This window comes from Lycorma delicatula, chromosome 3 (assembly GCF_047948215.1).
Source record: "Lycorma delicatula isolate Av1 chromosome 3, ASM4794821v1, whole genome shotgun sequence".
Taxonomy (NCBI): domain Eukaryota; kingdom Metazoa; phylum Arthropoda; class Insecta; order Hemiptera; family Fulgoridae; genus Lycorma; species Lycorma delicatula.
The window spans coordinates 21,214,827-21,228,134 of record NC_134457.1 but is presented as its reverse complement, the minus strand read 5'-3'; the positions used below and the strand labels follow the sequence as shown (position 1 = coordinate 21,228,134).

Below are 13,308 nucleotides of genomic sequence, written 5' to 3'. Positions count from 1 at the left end.
TGAACAATTTAGTAATTTGAAGAAAGTCATTACTTTTTTTGCTCTTATAGTGAACAAAACACAACCATGTCAATCATTATATATGCACAGATGAAAACTTTATAGAGATTTATGCCATTATATAACACTTTATGACTAATTATATAACAAGATTACACTCAATAACTATTTATAACAAATTGTACTAAGAATTTAAACCAGATGATAGAGATTTTTATTGTTAAACTTTCATCATTAGTAGACACTGTTATTTCTTGGTCTAATGTATATTATGTTAAATGTTTGTATGTACTTGTACTGTCCTATAGTGAGTGATACAAGCATTTAGTACTTTCTTGAATTTATTGCATTCTTACTCAGGCATATGACCAGTGATTGTTTTATTAGATAAAATGTTAAGCCTTTTATGACACCTCATTTGTTTGAATCTGTTGATGAACAGCTGAGATTTGGCTGAAATTGTTAAATTGGATCACAAAAATTATGCAGTCTGACAGTTTTGTGCTTATTTTCAAGCATAAATTTTGTCTATGTTAAAAGTTTTCGTGTGTGAAAAATTGAAAAAAATTTCTCAAAATTTTTGAAATCCAGATTAACAGTTCAGTCGTATCGTAGCTGTTTGTCATCCAATTTGAATGTGTAAGTTGTCATTTTATTCACAATAAAATGCTTAACATTTTATCAAATTAAAAACGTATTTCACATGACTAATATTATTTATGATTAAAAAGTTTAAATGATTGCCATTTTGGATTTTTTAAAGTTTTCAAATTTGTTTACTTATTTGTAGAAGATATTGTTGGGTACATATGCACTAAATTTTATTAATATATCCCAATTTGTTCGTAAGATGTACATTTTTATTGAAGATAAATGTAAAATGATAGACAAAGGGTAAATGAATGTGAGATAGGGCATTTGTCCAGATGAATATTTTTGTTTAATTTGATACTTTGAATCAAGTTAATTAAGTGTGATCAACACCTCACTTTATCTTGTATAAGAAAATGGGTGAATAAATAGAATTAAGATAGAAGAAATGTTAATAATAATAGATATTTATCGGGAAAAAATAGTATTCAGAAAATATATATAAAATAAGTATTTTTGGAAAGAAGAAAACTAACAGCTGTTGTCATTTTGGTCAATCTGAATCATATATTATTTAGGTTGGGCTCTTTAAATTTGAAGTTTCAGCAGTTCATGTAGTTTTAAGCTAGTTTATACTTTCCTTTTTGTTATCTAAAGTGACAAGTTGATTTTTCATTGATTTTTTTAGATTAATATTTGTTATTTTTTCTTCTTTTCTCATTTACTTATTTACACATTCTTTTACATGTAATTGTATGCTTTTTTTCTCAATGTGTCTACTGATTATAATTGTTTAACAGTCTAATTGCCCTTCATCTAATTTTAGGTATAAAGTACAGTTTTTGATCATAATATTGTTTTTAAATTTATGATAATCTTGAAATGCTTATTTGTATTCAATTCATTCTGTGAAATGCAACATTATAAGTGATTATGGATTCCTGTAGTTAGTTATAAGTAATTTCTTTTGCTATATCACTATTTATACTGGCATTAATAAATAAAAAAAAATAAAAAAACACTGTTTATGAACCAACTTTTTAAGTGTGTAATAATTATTTTAATTTTAAGTCTTTTATTTAAAATGATTGTGTTTAAAACTTAATGTGTTTGCTATTATAAATTTATTTATTATAGCTAAGTAAACAGTTTTTAATGTAATGTTTCTATATGCATTCATTCAAATTAATACTTCAAATTGATAAATAGTTTTATGAATTTAACTTTATTTATTGTCAACTGATAACGTTGACATTTACAGAACTGATAAGCAAACTAAATACTCTTAACTTTCTGCTTTGCCTGTTTGTATAAAATATCAATTTATAGAAATAATAGAAAACTTTAACTTTACTAACCAATGTACATAAATTTTTCTAGTGTTTTTATGACTAGGACACAGTCAGGGTATATGTCCTATTATAACAGTATTAAATTCATAAAATTAAAAAAAAAAGAAAAGAATCTGATGTGGACACTACATGACTTCCTTGTTTGCCAATTAAATTATATTTACACATTTTTTTCAAATTAAAAATGCAATTTAATGAATTTTATTTCATTAATTTTTTCTGTCATCAGTCACTTGACTGGTTTGATGCAGCTCTCCAAGATTCCCTATCTAGTGCCAGTTGTTTCATTTCGGTATACCCCGTACAACCTACATCCCTAACAATTTGTTTTAAGTATTCTAAACGTTGCCTACCTGCACAATTTTTCCCATCTACATGTCCCTCCAATATTAAAGTGACTATTCCAGGATGCCTTAATATGTAGTTTATAAGTCTGTCTCTTCTTTTTACTGTATTTTACTACATCCACCTATCTGATTTTTAATACTCTTCTATAGCACCACATTTCAAAAGCTTCTAATCTTTTCTTCTCAGGTACTCCAATCGTCCATTTTTCACTTCCATATAAAGCTACACTTCAAACATACACTTTTAAAAATGTTTTCCTGATGTTTAAATTAATTTTTGATATAAACAAATTATATTTTTGACAAAGCTCGTTTTGCTATTCAGCATTATATATCACTCCTGCTTCATCCATCTTTAATTCTGCATCCCAAATAGCAAAATTCTTCTAACTCTGTAATCTTTTCTTTTCATATTTTTATATTCATTGGTCCATCTACATTATTTCTGCTATATTTCATTACTTTCATTTTGTTCTTGTTTATTTTCATGTGTTAGTTCTTGCGTAGGACTTCATCCATGCCATTCACTGCTTCTTCTAAATATTTTTTACTCTTGGCTAGAATTACTATATCATCAGCAAATCGTAACATCTTTATCTTTTCACCTTGCACTGTTACTCTGGATCTAAATTGTTCTTTAACATCATTAACTGCTAGTTCTTTGTAAAGATTAAAATGTAACAGGGATAGGGAACATCCTTGTCAGACTCCCTTTTTTTATTACTGTTTCTTTCTTATGTTCTTCAATTATTACTGTTGCAGTTTGGTTCCTGTAAATGTTAGCAGTTGTTCTTTTTCTCTATACTTGAACCCTAAATTTTTTAAAATTCTTTGGTATTATGACAATAACACTCTTTTTGAAGTCTGCTTTAACTTCACCTTTTTCGTAAATATTACACACCAGTTTGTATAATCTATCTATTGCTTCTTCACCTGCACTGTGCAGTAATTCTGCAGGTATCTCATCTATCCCAGAAGCAGTCTGCTATTCAGATCTTTTAATGCTCTCTTAAATTCAGATCTCAGTATTGTATCTCCCTTTTCTTCCTCTTCAACTCCTCTTCTTCTAGGAAAAAGAGGAGTCTTCTTTCTCTATAACACCAGTTTCTAATTCATTTTCTCTGTATAACTCTTCAATATATTTCACCTATCTATCAACGTTTTCTTTCATATTATAAATTGGTATATAATCTTTTTTTAACACATTATTAGATTTTAATTTACGTACCAAAAAATTCTGTTTAACTTTCCTGTGTGCTCTTGTCTATTTTACCAATAATAATTTTTCTGAACACTTTTCTTTAATCCACTCTTCTTTTGCTAATTTGCACTTCCTGTTTATAGTATTTCTTAATTGTCAATAGTTCCTTTTACTTTCTACATTCATCTATCAGCTCCCGTATATCCTTTGATATCCAAGGTTTTCTACCAGTTCTCTTTGTTCCGCCTAACTTTTCTTCTGCTGATTTAAGAATTTCCTTTTTAACATTCTTCCATTCTTCTTCTACATTTTCCTACCTTACCTTTTTTTACTCAGACCTCTTACGATGATGCCCTCCTCTTCCTCAAGCTTCTCTGAATTCCACCAATTCATCTGACACCGTTTCTTCAGGTTTTTAAACCCCCAATCTACATTTTATTACCACTAAATTATGATCGCTATCAATGTCTGCTCCAGGGTAAGCTTTACAGTCTACGAGTTGATTTTAACCATGATGTAATCTGTCTGAGACCTTGCACTATCGGCTGGCTTTTTCCATGTGTATATTCTTTTATTATGATTTTTAAACTGGATGTTAGCAAGTACTAAATTATACTCAATGAGTCAGTCTCCTCTTTCATTCCTTTTGCCCAGCACATATTCATCCATAATATTTTCTTCCTTGAATTTTCCAATGCTTGCATTCCCATCTCCAAGTATTATTAAATTTTCATCCGTTGAAATTTGAAACCAAAATTTTTCACGATCACTCCTTTACTTTGTACAAGGAAGTAAAAACACTTTAAAGTATACTTAAAGTTAGTTCATTGATACAATTATACATTTATGTCAGTTGAAGGTTAAAAATGTTACAGTTAATTATTGGATAAGATATAGAAATGAAAATAAAACGAAAATAAATGTCTGCATAAAATTAAAACAATACCAAATTATTTATTAAAATTCCTTTTAATTAATTAATTATACATTACTTTCAATGTGTAATTGTAGGTTTAATTATTACTTCTGATAAATATATAAGAATATTTTTTTTTAATTTTCAAGTAAGTAAGTAGAAATTAATCATTAAAATACTGTAATTGGAGGATTAATGATTTAAATTAATACAAGGATCAGATTTTTTTAATACTGCCCATTGTAGTCTTTCATGGTTAGCTTATTTCTTACTTCATATTCATATTTTGTGGTGAATTCAGCATATTTATTGCTGAAATTGTGTGTTAGATGCTGCCCCACGGTGATACAAGCAGTTTATACTTTATGGAGTTAATCACATATTTACTGAGGCATATGATTTATGTAGATTCTGACTAGTTTTAGTTTTTTTTTCATGGGTTTATAATCTATTTTTGTGTGTGTAGATTAAATTTTATTTTTCCAATCAAATTAATCATATTTTTAAAGTAATTTGTAGAAGATAATGAAAAATGAAAAATTTTACATTTTATGATAAATTGGACACATGTTGATTTTTTTGTGTTTGCGATCTAATTAACAAATGTCATTGGAAAATATATTCTAAAGTTAGTGGCCTTTTTCCTGTTTCAAGTTATATATATCATATCTATATCTAATGTATCTTATGTTTGTTGGCAGTCTTGTATTTATTTTTTCTTTGCATTTAATTTTTTTTTTTTGTTTTGTCTGTTAAAAGGTTGAATCGTGTAACAGATTTCGTAGTCTTACTTCAAGATTAGTATCGTGTAAAAATGTTGTTGAAAATTGTAAAGCTCGATATATAATTCCTACAGATGAGTGCTTACAAAATCGTGTTGAATTTTATGAAACATTTTCTAAATTAATTAGAATGGGAAACTGTGATAATATTAAACGTCAGGTAACATATGATAAATGTTATTTTTTGTTTTACTTTGTTATTTGATATGGTGTTTTTTTTCTAGTTATTAAAGACTTTTATAAGTTTTATCTATTTACCTGTTTTTGTAGTGTGATTTTAATTATTTTATGTTTTATTTCTTTCTGCTGTATGTGATTGAGTTAATAATTTCCCTTTATTCCTTGGTAATATGGTATAACTTTCATGATCAATTTTTTAATCCTGATCTTAAAAAAGATTATCTTTCACTGTATATTTGGTTGTTATGTTAAATAGATTTTATTATTATTTATTATTATCTGTGATCCATAGTTGTCTCAAACTGTTGAAACCAAGCAGTAATTGATATAGAATAAGTTTGTGCTGTTGGTTCTGGTGCAGTCAAGGGCTGAAAATTAATATGCACACTATTTTATTTTAAGAATAAGAAGAAGTGTTTGAAATACAAAGGTGTCTCATAAAGAAAGAAAGAATATTACAACATGTTCTAAAGGTGAAAATAAAGACAAAAGTTTATATAAACTTGAATCCAGAAATACTTGAGTTATGTGAACAATTTCGTCCTGATTTTCTGATGCAAGGGTAAAATGAAGCCATACTGAAATTCCTGGAACTTAAATTAAGGTGTAAATTTAATACTTTTGGTAGAGTTCTTGAGCTGGAAAAATGAATAAAAAAGTCCCAGAATTGTATTTCTAATAATCTTTGATAAACTTATTGTAAAACATAAAAAAAGGTAATGTAAACATAATTTTATAGGGTTGACTTTAATAAATTTCCAGTATATAAATAATATTTTATAACAAAATTTGTAGAGAATATAATTCTGAGAAAATCTATCTGAAGTAACACTTAACTGAAGATGAAGAAGAGTTTAAGAAATACTGAATCGTAATAGAAAAATACTTTTTTATAATTTGAAATCGAAAGAAGAATCATTTCAGTATTTGAAAATATCTAGAATCAAAATAAAATATTAAAAATAAAAAAAAATTTAATAAGACGATAGTTTAATAACACTATTTAAATTTTATTGTTATGTTAAAAATATTAAGAAATGAAAATTAATTATTTAAAAATTTTTTTAAAAAATAAATTGAGAAATTTTTTATTTTGTAAGTTGGCTTTATCAGCAGCCAATCAACAGTTGAAATTAGTCTGTTGAAATTGAATAGTTTTTATGCTTTCAAAATTGAAAAAAATACTGTGCTTGAGTATCAGTTTTTAAAAATTCCTTTTCAGTTTTCAAATAAAGAATTTACAGAAGTAATTTTTGTTTATGAATATTGTAATGGAAATATGCTAGCTCTACATCATAAATAGCAAGCATGATTTTTTAATAAATGGATTCTAAATCTGAAAACCTTTGCTTCAGTATTTCTATGCTTATGCACAACCTTCTATTTCCATCTTTTTCTATTTTCTAAATAAAACAAAATAACCATCACAAAGTAAGTCCTATTTTATTTATTTGTGAGGAAATTTCTTTGAGAAGGTGGTAATAAAAATTGCAAAGTAATCATTAATTTTGTTTAACATGGCCCATTGATGTGTATAATATATAGAATTATAATTGTAATTTATAAAACCACTTACCAACAATTGCACTGATCAACAATGATTTTGTTAAGCGAGAGTAAATTCTTATAATATTTTAAGATTCTTATAATATTTTTCTTGCTGATTTCAAATATTAAATCAGAATTCTTCTATCAGGTTTAGTTTTTTTGTAACTACATTCTTATTTTCAGGTAGTATCATGCATGAACTCTATAAGTGTAGCATTTTGTGAATGTATTTTATTATATTATTTATAATCTAAATAGATTTTGTTTGTTTATTACATCCCTTAATTGTTCCATTGATTTGGTAGACGTTAGTCATCATATTTATTATTTACATACTAATTAAAATTAACAATAATGTGACTCATTCTTGTTATTTTCATTTTAATATAATCATATCATCTACTCATTAGTTATTTCTGTCATTATTATATTTACTTAAACATTGTTGTGCAGACTAGAGAAATAATTTTAATTCTCATTCAAGTGCCAGTTCTCGTGTGTGTAACATTCAGTTTTGTAGCTGGCTTTCGTATTTGCAGGTATATGTTTTTCAGTAAAGTGAGAGTATGCTTATTAAATTAGTGTGTTTATAAAGTGTTTGTTTCTTTTTAAACATTGTTATTTATTGCAATTTATTAACAATGCCTTGCAGTTGCATTAATTATCCAAACAATTTCTGCTACATCTGTGGTGAGGTAACATTGAAGTCTCAGAAAAGAAATGTAACTCCACTGATGTAAAAGATGTATGAATTGATTGATTTTTTTGTGATCAGGACAATTCTTGGGCTCCTCATATTTGCTGTGCTTCTTGTGTAACATTGTTGATTGGTTGGCTAAATGGATCTCGTAACATGCCATTTGCAATTCCAATGGTTTGGAGAGAACTGAAGGATCACATCACCGACTGTTATTTTGTGTAAAATAAAGATATCTGGGACAACAGCTAAAACTAGATGTACTGTTAAATACCCTGATATTCCCTCTGCATTCAGCCAGACTTAGCCAAGAGCTTTCAATTCCATTGGAGTTCATGGAATTTAGATGAAGATGAAAATGTTGAATCTAGTGTTGTCTTATCAGGCAATGAAGAAAGAGATTAAATTCTTTTGAAAATAGCTATACTGAACCCAATTTAATTAATCAGTCAGAATTAAATTATCTGGTTCATGATTTAAAATTTATCAAAGAATCAAGCAGAAATACTGGTATCAAAACTGAAAGGATGGCATCTTTTACAACCAAATACTAAAATAAGTGCTTCTGTGATACGCAGTCAGAATTTGAACATTTCTTCTCTCAATATGAAAACTTAGTAGACTGTAATTATGTGGCCTTTTTATTGGAAGCTTTTGTACATATGCATCATCCAAACTGACAAATGGTGATTTTTTTTATTGACTCGTTAAATGTTAGTTTAAAAGCTGTTCTACTTCACACTGGAAATAAATACCATCAATACCATTAGCTTACACTGTTCACATGAAGGAGTCTTATGAAAATATGAAACTTGTATTGAGCAGGATTCAGTATGAGAAATATTTCTGGCATATTTGTGGAGAGCTGAAAGCAATAGCATTTTTACTTGGAATGCAACTTGGATACACTAAGTTCTGTTGCTTTACGTGAAAGTGGGACAGCAGGGATAGGAAAAACCATTACATAAAAGAGCAGTGGCCAAAGAGAGAGAGAGAGAGAGGTATTGATTGTAGGAGATAAAAATGTTGTTAGTCATACATTAATAAACCCAGAAAATGTTTATCTTCTGCCACTACACATTAAGCTAGGTTTTTTAAAAAAGTTCTTGAAGCAATGGATGGTAATGGTGCAGGGTTTCAGTTTCTAAAAAAAAAAACAAATTCCCCAATGAGTGATCTGGTGCTTGAAGAATGTTTGAGTGACTTGGAGGTTGCTGCATGGAAATCATTTCAAAATGTGGTAACAACTTCCTTGGAAACCATAAGGCCAGTAACTACAGAGAACTTGTGAGTGAACTTCAAAACTACAGAGAACTTGGGTGTAACATGTCACTCAAAATCCATTTCTTACATTCACATCTGGATTTATTCCTTAACGATCTCAGTGCTATCAATGATAAACATGGAGAATGCTTTCACCAGGAGATATCTACAATGGAAACACAATAACAGGGAAAATGGAACCCAAAAATGTTAGCTGACTACTGTTGGAATGTAAAGATGGATCTATCTTCAGCAAATTACAGCAGAAAATTCAAAAGAAATAGGTTTTAAGTGAGTACAAAATGCATGTAATGTATTGTCACATTATGTTCACCATACTTTTTTGTTTCAAAAGAAATTTCAATTACAAAAAAGCTGAGCCCGATAGAAAAATTCTATTAACATATATGAAATCAGCATAAAAAATTCTATAAGAATCAGCCATTCATTCTCATTTAACAATCAAAAAATTAAATTTTGTTGACCAGCGTTATTAGTAGTAATACACTTTCTAGCGCTTTCAAAAAATTATTTCCATCTAAAGGAATGTATGGTAGATAGTTATGTATTTAGTAATATTTACTTCACATATTAATTAAGTTATATAAATAAAATAATACATGTGGAAATATAACAGTTGAGTATCAATATTATTAAAATTAAGCCATATGTAATTCATCTTGTCAGTATGGTGGACAAGACATATGGTATACCTCGAAAATGAAGTGTTTCCCGACTCATATGTATATGAAGTTTTTTTCATTATTTTCGGTTATAGAACATGTTCTGAAATTGCTTTTGTTTCTTTGTGAGATGCCTATATTAATATACAAGAAAAGGCAGGTCTATGGCTAACTTAAAATTTTACATGGTTTATGTTCTAGTACACATGATTTTGTTAAATGTTTTTGCCAATTGTAACTAAATAATGTTCATAAATTAAGCGTACTAACAACAAAAACTTTTGCAATGAAGAGCTTCAAAATCCTGAACATTTGTAGCCGTTTCTTGAATTGTGATTTTTTAACACTGCTGTAAGACCAATGTTTTCCATTTTTTATTGCCAAAAAACAAATATAATCTTAGATAAATTGTTGATATCAAGAATTATAAATCTTTTGAATGAAGGAATCGTTGGTGCACTTCATTCAAAATAAACATGTGAGCACATACAGCAAACAAACCTACACACCATGCTTTTTTTTGGACATACGCACACTCGCACACACTTACTCACTCGCATGCATGAATGCATCCAGTATATAGATGTGTCTTTATTCTTTTTCAGGTTACCATCATAAAATTCACATTATTTATTGGTTACTGGTTTGGATAATTGTACTTGAAATTTTCTTCATACTATTCCTCTTCTGGTGTTATGACGTATAATAATAAAGAGTAATTTATTCATATAATAAATGAGAATGATTAATTAAACTATGACTACATAGAACAAAAGAATGATTATTACTTATTTCCTATTAAATATTTATGATCGTTTCATGAAATTCTTTTGTTTTTAGATGGCAAATGTTAGTCAAGAAGAAGCATTATGGCAAAATGAATTAAATGATCTTATATGGCTAGAACTTCAAGCATGGCATGCAGATCGTACACCACAGCAGCAAGATCTATATCTATGTCAAGCTAGAGAGGATGTTCACAATTTACTTAATGAAATAATTAATTACAAGTAATTATTTTTATCTATTATTATTATTTGATTAGATGTGTAATTTTATATTTATTTTATTTTTTATTGAATAGATTTTTTTTTGCTTGTGCTATTTTTGTTTTTAGTTGTGTGTGAATTTATTCATTACGTATTTTAATTTCTCAACAATTGATCATGTTGTAGCATTTTTTAATATGTATATATATATATATTTAAAATAAAACAAAAAGAAAAAAACTAGTTTATGTATAGCATTTATTTTCAGTTATTTCTATTTATAAATAAATGTATGACTTCTTAATAGTTTTTGTGTAACATTTATTTTATTATTGATCTGTGTTAGACTTCTCGTTTTCATTATTTAGGTAACATTAAATTTATTTGTCATCATTCTTTCTGTCTTTAGACTACATTAAAAAATTAACCATTAAAGAAACTAGCCATATGCAAGAATCTTTTTTTAAGTGCTCGCATCAGAAAAATTTGCATAAAAATTTTTTAAATGTGAAAAATGCCTTTGGTCTGGTGGTGTAGACCTTTTGAACAATTCTTCTCTTCCATTCATGATTCAGCTGTTTATATGTTTAATTTTGCGAGAAACTACATACTTCCAGATTTTTATTAGAAGAGGGTTTTTTACATGATATTTTCAGTAAACAACTTAGTTAAAACTGGGTAACATGTAAACTGTTATAACAATTTACTTAGGTTAACAAAAATAGTTTTGTATTTTTCATTAGCAATAGTGCTATACACAAATTAAATTTGCAGTGAAAAATAAAAAAACTAATTTTATAATATTATCAACCTAGGTCAATTCGGAGTAGAGTAGTTATACTAGATCGTGGATAAAGTGTTCTTTGGTGGTTGGGTTTCAATTAACCACACATCTCAGGAATGGTCAACCTGAGACTGTACAAGACTACATTTCATTTACATTTATACATATCCTCATTCATCCTCTGAAGTAATACCTTACAGTGGTTCTGGAGGCTAAACAGAAAAAGAAAGAGTAGAGTAGTTGGAAAAGGAATACAACTTATTCTGTAATATAAATGTTTATTGATTATCTGATTAATCTTATCTCTGGTTAATTCTAATGAAATCAGAAATTGTTTGTGTAAATTTGCAATAAATTCAATTTTAACAAGACATGAAAATATAGGTGAAAAAAGAGGGTGCATAAAGAGAATTGTAGCAAGTTGTCATTCAGTCACTTTTTCTTGAGAATACTTTTAGTAAATTCCTTTCAGTAAATCAATTACTAATTGTAATGAAAATTGATGTCTAAGAGATTACCATATTGTTTTTATGAGGAGATTGTCTTCTAATTACATTTCATGGTGATTGTGGATTTATATTTTACCAATAAACAAATTAAGTGAATATCATTTGAAATTATGTTATGTAGATTTGAAATGAGGTAAAAGAATTCTTAGACATCCTATGAAAGAGTACGTGGTGTAAATTTGACCATTCCTTTGAAATAGTTCCCTGGTGCAGTGTTAAAATGTTTTCAGCACTTACTCTACAATTGGAATGCTCTGAAAAAGTCCTGTTATTTGAGTGTGTAAAGTACCTTTTTGTCTTATTTTAGATCTCCCATGTGATTTTCAAATAGTATGTGTTCAGCTTGAGAATCTGTTATATAGTCTCCAAATTGTAGTTTCAATCTCCATTGTTTTTAATGATCCACAACATGAAATTTGGATCATCCTGAACTTGTTAACCCAGATTTTCACAGATTTCAACCTGCTTTTTGGGTTACAGGATAAGTATTAGCACGCCATCAACACAGTGTATGCTTAAAATAGATGTGAGAATTGCATACACTATTTAAAATGACAATTTTTGATTTTGATGGTGTCGGAAATTTCTTTATAGTGATTTGTATAGTGATTCTGTTATATGAATTGCCAAATTTTTCCATATCTTTAGGACCTATTCTCTATTGAGGGCCACTTTGACCTTTCTTTGAACTCCAAAAAGATGTTCTGCCCCTCTTGAAACATAATTGTTACTTAGATGCTTTACACGGTTCATTACTTTATTGTTGGATCATTGGATCATTTCAGAGGTCTGTGTCATTGATTTTCTGAGTTATATGCAAAATTTTTATGTTATTTCTGTCCAAATTTGAGCTCCTTGTAGATGTGACTGTACTCAACCCAAAAATTAACACAGATTCTGATGTGCATGGAGTGCTGGCCTATGAAGGTTACTGTTTCATTTGAATTCCCATTTTGTACTTCAAGTTTGTTTTATCATTCTATTCTCAGATATTTTTTGTCACATTGCATATATAGAGTCATAGAAAAAGGTTGCAGCAATTAAAAATAATTATATCTCAGAAAATACTAAAGATAATCAAGAGTACTTTTTTAAAAATTCACCAACTCAAATTTTTTTTATATGCCTTAGAATGTGCAATGCAAACATCCAGCCGCTAATCGACTATTGCTCAGGTCCACTGGATCATCGCAGGCGTAACTGCGATAGCAGCGGTGATTCGTTGTCTTAAATGCTGTATATCCGTGATTTTTTCACTATAGACAATTTTTTTAACGTATCCTTATAGAAAAAAATCTAGGTTGTCAAATCTGGGTTCTCGGAGACGAAAGCACAGGACCATCTCTACTGATCCAACAATTAGGGAATCTTTCATTGAGCGTGTCGAAAGGGTAAGCTAAAGTGTGGGGTGCACCATCTTGTTGAAATATTTAATACAATGGATAACCACTGCTACTGGCACAGTT

General features: G+C 28.4%; 1 protein-coding gene across 3 annotated transcripts in view; it reads left to right on the top strand.

Annotated features, from left to right (window-relative positions):
- The window catches only part of Mekk1 (mitogen-activated protein kinase kinase kinase 4), a 150,603-nt gene that overhangs the window by 66,498 nt on the left and 70,797 nt on the right, over window positions 1–13,308 (top strand). For all 3 annotated transcript variants that reach the window (XM_075359507.1, XM_075359506.1, XM_075359508.1), the window contains 2 exons: window positions 5,167–5,349; window positions 10,401–10,570. In XM_075359507.1, coding sequence (XP_075215622.1) covers window positions 5,167–5,349; window positions 10,401–10,570 — 353 coding nt within the window. The remainder of the gene's footprint in view (window positions 1–5,166; window positions 5,350–10,400; window positions 10,571–13,308) is intronic.